Source organism: Balearica regulorum, chromosome 30 (genome assembly GCF_011004875.1).
Source record: "Balearica regulorum gibbericeps isolate bBalReg1 chromosome 30, bBalReg1.pri, whole genome shotgun sequence".
Classification (NCBI taxonomy): Eukaryota; Metazoa; Chordata; class Aves; order Gruiformes; family Gruidae; genus Balearica; species Balearica regulorum.
In genome coordinates, this window is record NC_046213.1 from 327,179 (window position 1) to 340,266 (window position 13,088).

Sequence of the window (13,088 nt, forward strand, 5' to 3'; positions counted from 1 at the left end):
GGAGTTCCTGGGCCCGTGGGAGGTTTAGGGGTGCAGGGCCCCCCCCAACCCGCTCCCAGCCCCACAGCGAGGACGGTGGGTTTTGGGGTGCTGAGTCCCTCACTCTGCTCCCAGCCCCATAGCGAGGTTTAGGGGTGCACAGCCCCCCCCCCCAACCTGCTCCCAGCCCCACAGCAAGGGCGGTGGGTTTTGGGGTGCACAGCCCCCCACCCTGCTCCTAGCCCCACAGCGAGGTTTAGGGGTGAAGAGGCCCCCCCCATGCCTCTCCCAGCCCCACAGCAAAGATGGCAGGTTTTGGGGTGCACAGCCCCAAACCCTACTCCAAGCCCCACAGCAACAACAGCACGTTTTGGGGTGCAAAGTCCCCCACTCCACTCCCATCCCACACCAAGGCTGGGGATTTTGGAACACCTGGGGGGTTCGGGGGGAACCCCCCCCCACCCCACGGTGCAGCTGCCGCTCGGCCGGGCTGGCCCCCGGGGCCCGGCTGGCTGGAGTCACCCCATTGCCTCATCGCCTGAGTCACAGCCGCTCGGCTCCGCTCTCCCCCGGTTTTCCATTGCCCAGCAAATATTTACCGTCGTCTCTGCAGTAACGAGCCCCCGTGGACGCCCCCGGCCCCCCAAACCGAGCCCTTGTGTCCCCTCCCGAGCTCTGGGGACAGCGCAGCCCCCTCCCCAACCTTCAGCCATCTTGTCCCAGCTCCCCCACAGACCCCTGTGACAGACTGGGGGGCTACGGGGTCCCCGATGGGCCCAGGGTGGGCATCTCACCAGCGCCCAACCCCATCCCACGTGCCCTGCCGGGGGGTCCCCGAGGGCTGCCGTGCCCCACGCCGGTGGGCAGGGGAGGGGGCTACGGCCTGGCAGACCCCCATGCCCTCCCCAGGGCTGCCCCAGGGAGGTTGATCCTGCTCCCACGTGACGCCGGGTCCTGATCTCATAAGAGCCTTTGGACCGGAGGTCAGCACAGCCATGGCGCCCCGCACCGTCCTCGTCACCGGCTGCTCCTCCGGCATCGGCCTCGCCGTCGCCGTCAAGTTGGCGCAGGACCCCCAGCAGCGCTTCCAGGGTGAGGAGTAGGGAGGGGACCCTTCTATGTGGTCCCAGGAGGGGACCCACGGCCCCCCCGGGACAGGACAGTGGGTTGGGGAGGGTGCTGGGTTCAGGGTCCCACCGCTCCGTGCTCACCCCTTCCATCCAGCCCGGGAGCCTCTTTCTCCTTGCAGCTCCTGGGACATCAAATCTTGTGGCCCCAAACTCACAGACCCCCCCTCAGCAGACCGAGGTGTCCCTGTGCCCCCCACCCACCGCCCTGCCAGGAGGAGCGGAGCTGGGGACGTGGGGCAGCCCCACGGGGACACGGACGGCACGAGCAGCGCATGGCTGCAAGCACACGCGCGTGTAACCGGGGCCAACAGCACGCTCCCACCCGGGCGGACACACAGGCGCGTGGTCACCGCACGCCGTCCTCGTTCCCATGCCACCCGCTGGCACATACACACCACACACAAACACATGCGTGTGTCCCAGGGCTCCGCTACCCCACCGCTGACCCCACTCCAGAGCTGGGGATTAGTCCCGGGGGGGGATTAAAGGCCGTGTTACCAAAGCAGCTTAGGGAACGTCGTCCTGGCTTGACCCTCCAACCCTGGCTGGCGTCCGAGGTCCCCCTGACCGGGGCCGGGGCTCCCCGCAGTCATCGCCACCATGCGGGACCTGAGGAAGAAGGAGAAATTGGAGGAGGCAGCAGGATCGGCGCTGGGAAAGACGCTGAACATCCAACGCCTGGACGTCTGCAGCGATAGCTCAGTGGCAGAGTGCATGGAGAGCATCCCCGGGGGACGGGTGGACGTGCTGGGTGAGCGGGGTGGGGGGGTAGGGGAGCCCCACGGGGTGGCCGGGGGGCGTCTCTGAGCCCCCTCACATCGTGCCGCAGTGAATAACGCCGGCGTGGGGCACGTGGGTCCCGTGGAGAGTATCAGCGTGGAGGAAATGAAGCGCATCTTCGAGACCAACTTCTTCGGGGCTGTGAGGATGATCAAGGCCGTTCTTCCCGACATGAAGCGGCGGCAGAGCGGTCACATCGTGGTCATCAGCAGCGTCATGGGGCTGCAGGGTGAGGCAGGGAGGGTGTCTCACTGTGGGGAGGGGGGACTCGCTCCAGAGGGGAGTCTCACCGAGCTCAGCCCCTCTCCACCCGCAGGGATCGTCTTCAACGACGTCTACGCTGCCTCCAAGTTCGCTGTGGAGGGATTCTGCGAAAGCCTGGCCGTGCAGCTGCTGCAGTTCAACATCTTGTGAGCGTGAGGGGGTGCGGGGGGGGCCCCAAAGGGCCCAAGGGTGGCTCTGGACCCCCACCCCGAGCACCCATCCCGGCCCTGCAGCGTCTCCATGGTGGAGCCAGGCCCCGTGAACACAGATTTCGAGCTGAAGCTGATGGAGGAGGTTTCACGTTCTGAGTTCCCCGGCACCGATCCGGCTACGGTGCGGTACTTCAAGGACGTGTACTTGCCGGCTTCCCACGAAATCTTCACCACGCTGGGGCAGAGCCCCGTCGCCGTGGCCGAGGTGTGGGGCTGGGGAAGGGCCTTTTGGGGGAGTCTCTAGGGGCTGTTCCTGGCCCCGCACCATCCCTGACCCCCCCCTTCTCCGCTCGCAGGCGATTGTGAACGTGATCGGAGCCAGGCGTCCGGCTTTCCGCACGCAAACCAACCGCCTCTACACGCCGTTGGTGGCCCTTAAGTACGCGGATCCCTCGGGGGACCTGTCCGTGAGAACCTACTACCGCCTGCTCTTCAACTACGGCACCCTCTTCCACCTCAGCATGGGTGCTCTGCGGTGCCTCACCTGCGGCTGCTTCCGACGTAGGGTCACCCCGCTCTGAGCGGGGCACCCCACGGGGGGGGGGATTTCAGTCCCTCGACGGTGGGGAGGGGGCCACGGCATCGCTCACAGCGGGATGCATGGACGGCACCGGCGGCTCAATGTGCCCCCCGGGGTGTCAGAGTTGGAAGGATGGGGGAGGGGGGGGGTGTACTCCTGGCAGGATGGGGTCCCGGTGGGGCTGAGCCCTCCGCTGGATGGGGAGGAGGGTGGGGAGCCTTGGGGGGAGCTGGGGGGGGGGGGAGGGAGATTGGGGAGCGGGGGGGGAGTTTTGGGGAGCCTTGGGGGGAGTTGGGGGAACCTGCAGGGTGAGGAGCTGGGGTAGGGGGAGCCTGGGGGGGCTTTGGGAAGCCTGGAGGGGTGGGAAGTCTTGGGGGGGGGACCTGGGGAGTTTGGGGAGGGCTCTGGGGGGCTCTGAGGGAGCTGGGGGTCTTGCAGGGGGGTTCTGGGGGACCTTCGGGGTCTCTGAGGAACGTGGGGAGCCCGGGGGGGGGGCTCTGGGAGTGTTGATGAGCCCGGGGGAGGGTCTGGGGTCTCCAGTAAAGCGTGTCACGTCGCCCCCTCACCGCCGCCCCCTCGCACTGACCTTCGCGCCGGCGGCGATACGGGACGGCGAGGCCTGAGGGGCTCGGACGGGCCAGGAGGGTGGGTGAGGCGGCCCTGGCCCCTCAGAGCTCGATCTCCGCCATGGTGGGCGCCGGGCCGGGGGGGGGGGTGGTGTCCCCGCGGTGCTGCGGGACCGGCCCGGGGGGAGCGGCGGGACCGGGGAGGCGGGGAGGAACGACACAGGCCGCGTAACCATGACAACGGCGGGCGGAACGCGGGGCGGCGGCACGGGGCGCGTCGGGCAGGGACCGACCGGAAGTGACGCACAGGAAGTAGCCGGAGCGGGCGGGAGGATGCACGCCGGAAGTGGCCGTGGCCGCATGGTGACGGCGGCGGCGAGATGGGGCGGCCGAGCAAAGTACGGGCCGGGGGGCGGGAGAGGGAACCGGGCCTCGGCCGGGGCCAGCGGGAGTCGGGGTGGGCCTGGAGCGCGGCAGCTGCCTGGTCCCGCCGGGGATCGGGACCTCCCGGGGCGGCCGTACCGGGGATGGGGCCCTCCCGGTTGGCGGGGAGGGGGCAAGAAGGGACGGGGGAACCGGCCGTACCGGGGATCGGGCCTTCCGTTAGGGGCAAGAACGGACGGGGGAACCGGCCGTACCGGGGATCGGGCCTTCCGTTAGGGGCAAGAGGGGACGGGGGAACCGGCCGTACCGGGGATCGGGCCTTCCGTTAGGGGCAAGAGGGGACGGGGGAACCGGCCGTACCGGGGATCGGGCCTTCCGTTAGGGGCAAGAGGGGACGGGGGAACCGGCCGTACCGGGGATCGGGCCTTCCGTTAGGGGCAAGAGGGGACGGGGGAACCGGCCGCACCGGGGATCGGGCCCTCCCGGGGGGCTGGAGGTCCCCGTCCCTGAGCGCCCCACCGCTTCCCCCGTCCCCGGTAGAGCAAGAACCAGAAGAAGGAGCGGGCGGCGGCGCTGCAACACGCCCAGCAGGAATTCGGTACCGTCCCCCACTCCTTCGTCTTCCACCGCGGGCGCGTCGGTAAGAACGTGCGGCAGCTCATCGCCGACGTGCGGAAGGTGATGGAGCCGTACACGGCCAGGGCCCTCACGGTGAGTTTGGGGAACGATCCTCCTCTGTCCGGGGGTGGCACACCGGATCCTGCCCCCCCCCCTCCCCCCGGGCTGGCGCGGAGCCCTCGCACCCGGGAGGCGTTTTGGGGAGGGGGGAACTCAAGGGCTGGGCCGCTCGGTGCCGCAGGTGCGGAAGAACAATTCCCTGAAGGATTTCGTGGCCGTGGCCGGGCCCCTGGGGGTGACGCATTTCTTGGTCTTCAGTAAATCGTCCTCCGGCATCAATTTTGTGAGTAACGCGATCCCCCGGGGTTGGGGGGAGGCTGCTCCGCAGCGGCCGCGCTCCCCCTCGCCGCCTCATACGGGGTGCCGGCACCTTTTGGGGGTGTTTCCCCCACACACACACATTTGCAGACGCAGATGATGACAAAACCCCGCTGAGTTCAAGCTGTGATTCTGTCCAAAGTAAACGCACTGATGCGTCTGCGACGGGGCGGGTTCGGTGCCGCTGGTAGCACCGTCGCGGTTCCCCCCGGCGCTGAGCGTCGCTTCTCTCTTCCCCCCCAACCCGCAGAAACTTTTCCGGCTGCCCGGCGGCCCGACGCTGACGTTCAAGGTGATGCAGGTGGGTGCTGGCGGGAGCGCCCCCCCCGCTTCTCTGCCTGCACAAAGGGCAGCGTCTCGCCCCCTCCTCATCCTCGTGCGTGTGTTGTATCATGTCTCCCCCTCTCCAGTACTCGCTGATCAAGGACGTGGTCTCGTCTCTCAAGCGGCACCGCATGCACGAGCAGCAGTTCACCCACCACCCGCTGCTGGTCCTCAGTAATTTCGGTCTCCAGCAGATCCAGGTCAAGCTGATGGCCAGCATGTTCCAGAACATGTTTCCCTCCATCAACGTCCACAGGGTAAGCGAGGTGGGGGGGCTCCGTGCCCGTCCCCCCCCACACCTTCTGCATTCCTCAGGCACGTTCTAGGGTCAGTTCCGTTCGATATATTTACCAACGACCCGGATACGGGAGGTGCTCTTCGCTCTTTGGGGGATCAGCGGCCTCGCAGAGGGATTTAGAAAGATCGGAGCATCAGACAGCGATGAACAGGATGAAATTTAACAAGTCCGCAGACGGATTCTGTGTCTGGGATGGAACGAGAAATATAAATTGGGAGAGGAGTGGCCCTGTAGAATGGAATCTGGGGGTGCTGGTTGGCAGAGGAGGCAGCAGGGAGGGCAGAGTCACGTCTGGGGGGCATCGAACACGGCACGACCCCGAGAGAAGGAACTGTCCCGCCATATTCAGGGCAGCCGGGCCGGCAAAGGGCTGCAAGGACTCGGGGTTTGTCTCCTTTGGGGAGAAGGAGGCCGAGGGGTGACCGCATCGCTCTGCCACTTCCCAAGGAGAGGACGTAAGGTGCTGAGCTCTTCTCCCTGCGATCCAGGGACAGGGTGCCTGGGAGCGGCCCAAAGCGGCATCGGGGAGGTTCAGACTGGACGTGAGGAAGCGGTTCTGGACCGGGGTGGGGTGGTCAGTGCCCCAAACCTGCCGGGGGTCACAAAGCGTTTGGACAATGCCCTGAAAAATGTGTTTTAAGTTTTGCCCAGCCCGGGATTGGTCAGGCGGTTGGACCAGATGATCGCTGTAGGTCCCTTCCAGCTGAAATCTTCTCTCTCCTCCTCTTCCTCCTCCTTCCGCAGGTCAACCTCAACAACATCAAGAGGTGTTTGCTCATCACCTACAACACAGAGACGCAGCTCCTCGATTTCAGGCATTAGTGAGTGTCATGCCCCTGATTTTGGGGGGGAATCCCTGTACCCCTCGTCCCAGCACTGACCTCTTCATCCTCCTCTTCGCAGCAGCGTGAAGGTCGTGCCCGTGGGTGTGAGCAAAGGCCTGAAGAAGCTGCTGCAGGAGAAGTTCCCGAACATGAGCCGCTTCGAAGACATCAGCGAGCTGTTGGTGAAGTGCGTGGGGGGGGACACACAGGGGGGGACGACGGTCCCAGAGGCGCCTCCTGGGCTGTCCCCGAACGCGTTCCTCTCCCCCGGCAGAGACGTAAACCTGTCAGAGAGCGAGGCCGAGCAGGACGGGACCCACAACGTCTTGGAGCTGCCGCAGGCGTACGCAGGCCGAGGCAACATGAAAGCGCAGCAGAGCGCCGTACGCCTCACCGAGGTCCGTGATGGCGACGGCGACGCCGCGGTCGCCATCGTCCCGGGGGACGCCGTCGAGCCTGACCGGGGCTCTCCACGTCCCTTCGCTTCCCGTAGATCGGACCGCGCATGACTCTGCAGCTCATCAAGGTGGAGGAGGGCCTGGCGCAGGGCAACGTGCTCTACCACGGCCTCAGTAAGTGCTGGAAAACGCCGTCTCCGGTAACGCACCGGTGCGGAGGCTCGGGCCAGGGCGTCTCACACCCCCCCCCCCCGCTTTTCTCGTGTGTTTTTAAGTCCACAAGATGGAGGCGGAGGTGAAGGAGATCCTAGCACGGAAGGAGGCGAAGCTTCGGTTGAAAGCAGAGCGGCGGCAGAAGCAGGAGGCCAACGTGGAGCGCAAACGGCGGCAGCGTGAGGCTCACAGGTGAGGGCAGTGCGGCAGCGGCGGGTTCCGGCAGCGCCCTGGCAAAGGCTGACGTCAGGGTGGTACCGTAGGGAGAAAAGCCTGGCGGGGATCCGGCGGAAACGGCAGCAGGACGGCGACAGCGACGCTGAGGATCCTGGGGCACCAGAGCAGCAGGATGTGGCCGAGCAGTCGGAGGAGAGCGATGCCGAGTATTACCGGCAGGAGGTGGGCGAGGAGCCGGACAGAGGTGAGCCTGGAGGGGACCGAGCGCCCCCCACCCCTCCTGCCCCCAGTAGTGGCTGATGATGCAAAAACCGTGAACTCTCCGTGATCTCGGTTCAAAGTAAACGCACTGACACACGCGCCAGCCCCAACGCTGCGCCCCCGTCGTCCCTTTTTCGCTGAACCTTTTTTTTTTTTTGTCTTATCCTCCCCCAAGATCTCTTCCCCGACCGCACCAAGAGGAAGCGAAGCTCCTCAGGCGCTGCCCCGCTACGGAAACGTCGACGGCAAAGCCGGCTGGAGCATCCCGCCGCCCCCAGCCCTCGCCCCACGCCGCCGGGGAAGCGGCGGAAGGGAAACCTGGCGGCGAGGGACTCGCGGCACCATGATGGGGCCAGAAAGGGGGGGACTGGCCGAAAGCAGCACCGAGGAACCGAGCGCCCACCCCGGGAGGGGGCCGGTCCCGGTTCCTCGAGGTCGAAGGGACGAGGGAAGCTGCTGACGAAGGGGAAGATGATTTTCCGACGGCCCCGACGTACCACGAAGGGGAAGCGCTGAAGCACCAGGCGGCGGCCACGCGCTGAGACTGTGGGGGGGGAGAGGAAATGGTTGTCACACCCCCCCCCCCCCCGTTCCTGTGCAATAATACACTGCTGGAACGAGCGCCTGCGGCTGTGCTGGGTTTCGGGGGGGCCGAGTGGGGGCCTGATGCGGTCAGGCAGAGCGGGCAGCCCCTGCCTGCCCCAACAGGCGCTGCCGGGGCTGAAGGCAGCTGCCAGGCTCCTGCCCAAAGGGGAAGTGGCTCTTCCCTGCCCGCAACTCCCCCACCCCACCCCGCCAGCCTTTTGTCCCCAAAACCGGCAGGACCTCGCCCAGCCCTGCGACTGCCACCCACAAGGGAGGGATGGGAGAGGAGGGCGGCGAGCGCAGGCCCCGAGGAGGACGGGGTGAGTGGGGCGAGCGGGGCGAGCGGCAGGGCTGAGCCCTGCCTGCACCACGGGAGTCAGGGGGGACGGACAGGGGGACGCGATCTGTCCCCAACGTGGGATCACGACGCCTCGCTGACGGCGTGAGGCAGCCAACGCTCACCAACCCTCGCCGCTTCTTTGCGCGGCCATTTACCGGCAGCGGCCTCGTGGCCACGCTCTGCCTCTTAGCTGCCTGCAACCAAACCTGCCCCCCCTGCCTGCAAAAACAAGGGGTACGGACACCGGGAGGACCCCCCCCCACCCCGAGATGGCCACCCACCCTGCTCACTGCAGTAACTTCAGCAGCTTCCAGGAGTCGCTGTGGCCGGTGCTGGCGGCGCAATTCCCACCGGCACTGCTGGGCAACGGCATGGCCATCTACCATTTGGCCGCCCGCGAGCGCTCCTGGCACAGCGGCATCGTCTATTCCTTCCACCTGGCCGTCAGCGGGATGCTCTACTCCCTCTCGCTGCCGTTTCTGGCGGCGTATTACTACCCGCCCAAGGACTGGCGCTACGGAGCGGCGCTGTGCAAGCTGGAACGGTTCCTTTTCAACTGCAACCTCTACGGCGGCATCTTCTTCGTCACCTGCATCAGCCTCAACCGCTACCTCGGAATCGTTTACCCGCTGCGGGTTCGTGGACGGCTACAACCGCGCCACGCCAAGGTGCTGAGCACGGTCATTTGGGTGCTGGCCGCGGCGCTCTCGGCACCCACTTTTTTTTTTTCGGAGCTGCAAGAGGCAGAGGGTGTTATCGAGTGTTTGGGGAGCGCGGCGCCGCAACGGCTGCGAGAGTTTTATCCCTACAGCCTGCTGCTGGCCGGGCTGGGCTGCGGGCTGCCCTTCCTGCTCACCGCCTCCTGCTACGCCGCCATCATCCGCACAGTTTTCCGTAATCCTCACCTCAGCCAGACGGAAAAACGGAAGGTGGGAATGCTGGTGGGAGCGGGAGTAGCTCTCTACGCCTTTTCCTACCTGCCCTACCATATTTTCCGTAATCTCAATCTATGGCGTCGCCTGCTGCGACCGGGCACGGAGAATTGCGCCGTCTCCAGAGCCATCCACGCCACCACTCAGGTCTGCAAGATCCTGGTTAACCTCAACATCTGCCTGCAACCGCTGCTCTACGCCGCCCTGGCCAAGACCGTGCACAACTGCTGCGGTGCCGGCTGCGGCACCGGCACTGCCGCCGAGGAGCGGGCAGAGCGCGTGGAGCTGCAGCCGGCAACCTAGGAGCTCCCCGGGGTGGCCCAAGGCGGCTGGTACAGCCACGCAGGGCTCAGTGTGGCCCTCAGCCACGCGTTTCCCTCCCGGAAAGGGTGGCAGTAACGCGGGAGAAGGGGGATTAAAACCGAAACAGCACACATAGGCTTGTGTCACACCTCTTTTTTTTTTGCAGAGATCCCCCTTTTTCCTAGCTGAAAAGCTGGGGATGAGCCTAAAAACCCAGGAGCGGCGGCGCCGTGCCCTTCCCCGCGTCGCTGGCTTGGGTGCTGCCAGCCCCGCCACGTGCCGGGGGCGGCCGTGGCTCTGCCACAGGACGGCGCGGTGACAGGGACAGGGTGAATCCCCCCTCCCACAGCTCAGATCGACACCTTGGTGCATACCAGACCACACGTCTTTATTTAGAAGTGCCGACTGCTCTCGCCGGGAACCGGCGCCGCACCAGATTCAATTGGTGGAGGGTCTGTGGAGGAGGAAGAGTGTGGTAAGGAGAGGGAAGAGCACAGTATAGAGAGGGGGGGCCGGGCGCAGACCCCCAGCACCCGGCAGGGACAGACTGCACGCCACCGCTGCACCCCAAGCCTCCAAGCCACCCCCTGACACTTACTTGGCCCATTCCACGTTGAGGATCAAGTGGTCGTAGCCAAATCCAGAGACCCCGGCAATAGCCCGGGCCGCGTCCTCCCGGCGGTGGAAGCTGATGAAGGCAAAACCCTGGGGTGGGAGGGAAGCGAGAGGGTGAGAGGAAGCAGGGGGGTCTCCTCCCCAGCCCCCCTCAAGGGGAAAATCCCTCCACACCCACCTTGGACTGCCCGGTGGTCTTGTCCTTGGCTAAATAGATCCTGGAGATGGAGCCGAAGGGCCGGAACAGCTCCTGGAGATCAGTCTCACGCGTGTCCTCAGACAGGTTGGTGACACGGATGGTGGCATTGTCGTCAGCTGGGGAGGAAGGACGAGGAAGGTCAAGGCCGCTGACGGGACCGCGGTCGGTGCCAGCACGCGCCGTACACGCCGCCGCAGAGACCCGACGTCAAGCGCGCGAGGGCAGGCCTCAACTTACCCCTGCGGTTGGGCTGCATGGACTCCCCACGGCGGCTGGCTCCGTCTCTCAGGCTGGGGGGGACGTACTTGCCCGTCTTGCTCTGCTGAGCCTGCACCGGCTCCGGCTCTGAGGGCAGGAGGTGAGACAGGCAGGAGGTGAGACAGGCAGGAGGTGAGACAGGCAGGAGGTGAGACAGGCAGGAGGTGAGACTGCCCGCAGGCAAACAGCAGCAGCCCCCCCCCATTGCTCCCCCATCTCAGGATAAAGGGGTGCCGTACCTCCAGGCAGCTTCTCCTTCTCGCCTGTGGACAGCCCCAACTGCTCGGCCAACTCCTTCTGCATCGGTCCCAAGGTGTCCTTGTAGGGACAGCGGGTAGTCCAGTGGTCACCTTTGCAGATACGGCACGAGACAATCTTCTGCCCCTTCAGCTTGTTCATGGGATCTTCCTCCTCCTGGCAGTTCAGGTCCTGGGGGACAAGGGGAATCCTGAGTCCCATGGGATCCACCATGAGCCTGGGAACGGCCTCACCGGGGGCTCCCCACAGGCCCGGGGGCTCCCCACCGTGCTCGACCCACCTCTTTGCTGGTGATGAAGGTCATGAAGACGTCGTCGCTCACCGTGGTGGTGGCCACATTCGGTCCGGGGGCATCGAACTCTGAGTTGCCAAATTTCTTCCAGTTCTGGGGAGAAAATGGAGGAGGAAAAAGGGGGGGACCCCCAACTCGCACGGCACGTCCCCGAGCGATCGCTGAACACAGAGCAGGAGCAGCCAGCGGGAAGGGAAATGATCCCCACTCAGGGGTCGTTGGGAGCTTGAGAAGGAACGGGCGGAAGCGGAGGGCTGGGAGACGAAGCGATTCCTGCCGGAGCGCAGCTTTCCCTCCCAGCTGAAGGAACGCTGTCCCCCCCCTCGCCCTTCCTGCAGGAGACGCTCACCTTCCGACGGGCCACGGCCTTGGAGGCCTTCCTGGTTTCGATACGGAAGGTGCGGATGATCTGTAAAGGCGCAAAAGAACCGATCAGCGCAGGAGGAGGGACAGTACGAGTGCGGCAGACGTGCCTCTGCCACACACGGGCCGAGTTTGGGGCTGCCTGAAGCAGCAGAGTCGAAATGGGGCTCCGACAGGATGTCCCTGCTGCCGGGCGCTGCCTGATCGTGCAGGCAGGGATCAGCCCGTGCAGGCAGGGATCAGCCCGTGCAGGCAGGGATCAGCCCGTGCAGGCAGGGATCAGCCCCTGCGCCAGGGCAGAGCTGAGGGGTCTGGTGGGGGAGAAGCCAAAACATCAACCCGGGACGCACTGCTCACCTTCACCTTGCGCCCATCCTCCTCCTCGCGATACTCCGTGATGGTTTTGATGTTGCCGTTGATGAGCTCTTTCGGGGAGGGGAGCGGGCCTGCGGGGAGGAGGGACAGCGGGACAATGTCTGACATGGGGGGGTGGCAAGAAACCAGCCCCCCCGGCCTCTCGCCCAGCTCTCACCTCCCTTCAGCAGCTCGGCCTCAGCGCTCAGGCTGCCCCCCAGCACCCCTGGCAGGGGGATGTCCTTCAGCAGCTCGCTGGTGATGCATTTGTCTGCAGAAAGAGAAGAGGAAGAGTCATCCCCTCGCTTAGGGTGAGCCCGGCAGAGGGGGAAGGAGCCCCATGCCCTGGCACAGCCTCTCCCTGCAGGGAGGACGTGCCCTGCTTTCTCCTCTGAGCATGGGAAGAAAGCCAAGAAACCATAGCTGCTCCACCCCCCTGGGCTTCCTCAGCCCCTACAATGGGTGGAATGAGGATGGTGAGAGAGGTCCTGCTCCCTGTTCCAGGTCAGGCACACGCTGCTCGCAAGGATCAGCCACGGAGAAGAGCCCAGGAGCCTGTTTTCAACCCCGGACAAAGAGCGGGCACATCTCTGGGCTGGTTTAGGAACAGCAGCTGCTCTTTTTCTCCAGAAAAAAATCCCCGGTTACCAGCAGGAGGAGCAACAGGAGAAAATGGGGGAGGGAACCGGCCTGCGGCAGGAGACACTCACCGTCCTCTCCACCCTCCTCTTCCACCTGGTCGGCCCAGCTGGGCTTGGAGCTGTGGAGAGAGCAGAGCCTTAAACCCGCTGCCCCGCGCCGGGCCGCCTGTCCCTTCGCCGGGGGACCCTGCTGCCCCCTTCACCCCCGGTCCCGGCCAGGCCGCCCTCCCCTCAGCCCCGGGCCACCCCGACGCTTCCCCTCGCCGCTTCCGCCGCCCTCGGGCCCCAGCACCGGCGCCGCCCAGGCCTCTTTCCCTTCCCCTCACCCGCCAGAGCCCCAGCACCACCCGAAACCCCCTCAGACCCCACACCGGGGTCCCGCCGGCTGCCGCCATGCCCCAGCCCCGCTCCCCCCGAGGTTCTCCTCCCCTACGGCCCCGCTCCCTGGGCCGAGCCCAGGCCCAACGCCAGGTTCCCGTGACCTTCCCCTTCCCGGGCCCGTCCCGGTCTCCTCACTCGTAGTCGCCCGTCGGCATCGCGCTCCCACCTCCCTCACGTACAGCGACCGGAAGGAGGCGCCACACTTCCGGCGGCGCCGCGCCACTTCCGGCGTTGGACAAGC

General features: G+C 66.0%; 3 protein-coding genes across 3 annotated transcripts; 2 read left to right on the top strand and 1 right to left on the bottom strand.

The window, feature by feature from the left end:
* Positions 1 to 941: 941 nt before the first annotated feature.
* Positions 942 to 7,947, top strand: LOC104641164 (uncharacterized). The gene is made up of 18 exons (XM_075737979.1): positions 942 to 1,071; positions 1,699 to 1,860; positions 1,939 to 2,118; positions 2,206 to 2,299; positions 2,387 to 2,570; positions 2,662 to 2,866; positions 3,761 to 3,849; positions 4,376 to 4,546; positions 4,695 to 4,796; positions 5,082 to 5,132; positions 5,242 to 5,412; positions 6,198 to 6,274; positions 6,357 to 6,464; positions 6,552 to 6,675; positions 6,771 to 6,849; positions 6,951 to 7,080; positions 7,152 to 7,309; positions 7,502 to 7,947. The coding sequence occupies exons 1-18, from the start codon at positions 975 to 977 to the stop codon at positions 7,840 to 7,842; spliced, it is 2,523 nt and encodes an 840-aa protein (XP_075594094.1). The 5' UTR covers positions 942 to 974; the 3' UTR covers positions 7,843 to 7,947.
* Positions 7,948 to 8,476: 529 nt separating this feature from the next.
* P2RY11 (purinergic receptor P2Y11) lies at positions 8,477 to 9,608 on the top strand. Its single transcript, XM_075737980.1, has one exon. The coding sequence runs from the start codon at positions 8,521 to 8,523 to the stop codon at positions 9,484 to 9,486; it is 966 nt and encodes a 321-aa protein (XP_075594095.1). The 5' UTR covers positions 8,477 to 8,520; the 3' UTR covers positions 9,487 to 9,608.
* Positions 9,609 to 9,853: 245 nt separating this feature from the next.
* EIF3G (eukaryotic translation initiation factor 3 subunit G) lies at positions 9,854 to 13,081 on the bottom strand. The gene is made up of 11 exons (XM_075738015.1): positions 12,983 to 13,081; positions 12,536 to 12,585; positions 12,004 to 12,096; positions 11,829 to 11,917; positions 11,458 to 11,517; positions 11,097 to 11,201; positions 10,798 to 10,987; positions 10,538 to 10,645; positions 10,280 to 10,416; positions 10,085 to 10,191; positions 9,854 to 9,940 (listed from the first exon to the last, which is right to left on the bottom strand). Exons 1-11 carry the CDS (start codon positions 13,000 to 13,002, stop codon positions 9,925 to 9,927), a joined length of 975 nt encoding a protein of 324 aa, XP_075594130.1. The 5' UTR covers positions 13,003 to 13,081; the 3' UTR covers positions 9,854 to 9,924.
* Positions 13,082 to 13,088: the final 7 nt, after the last annotated feature.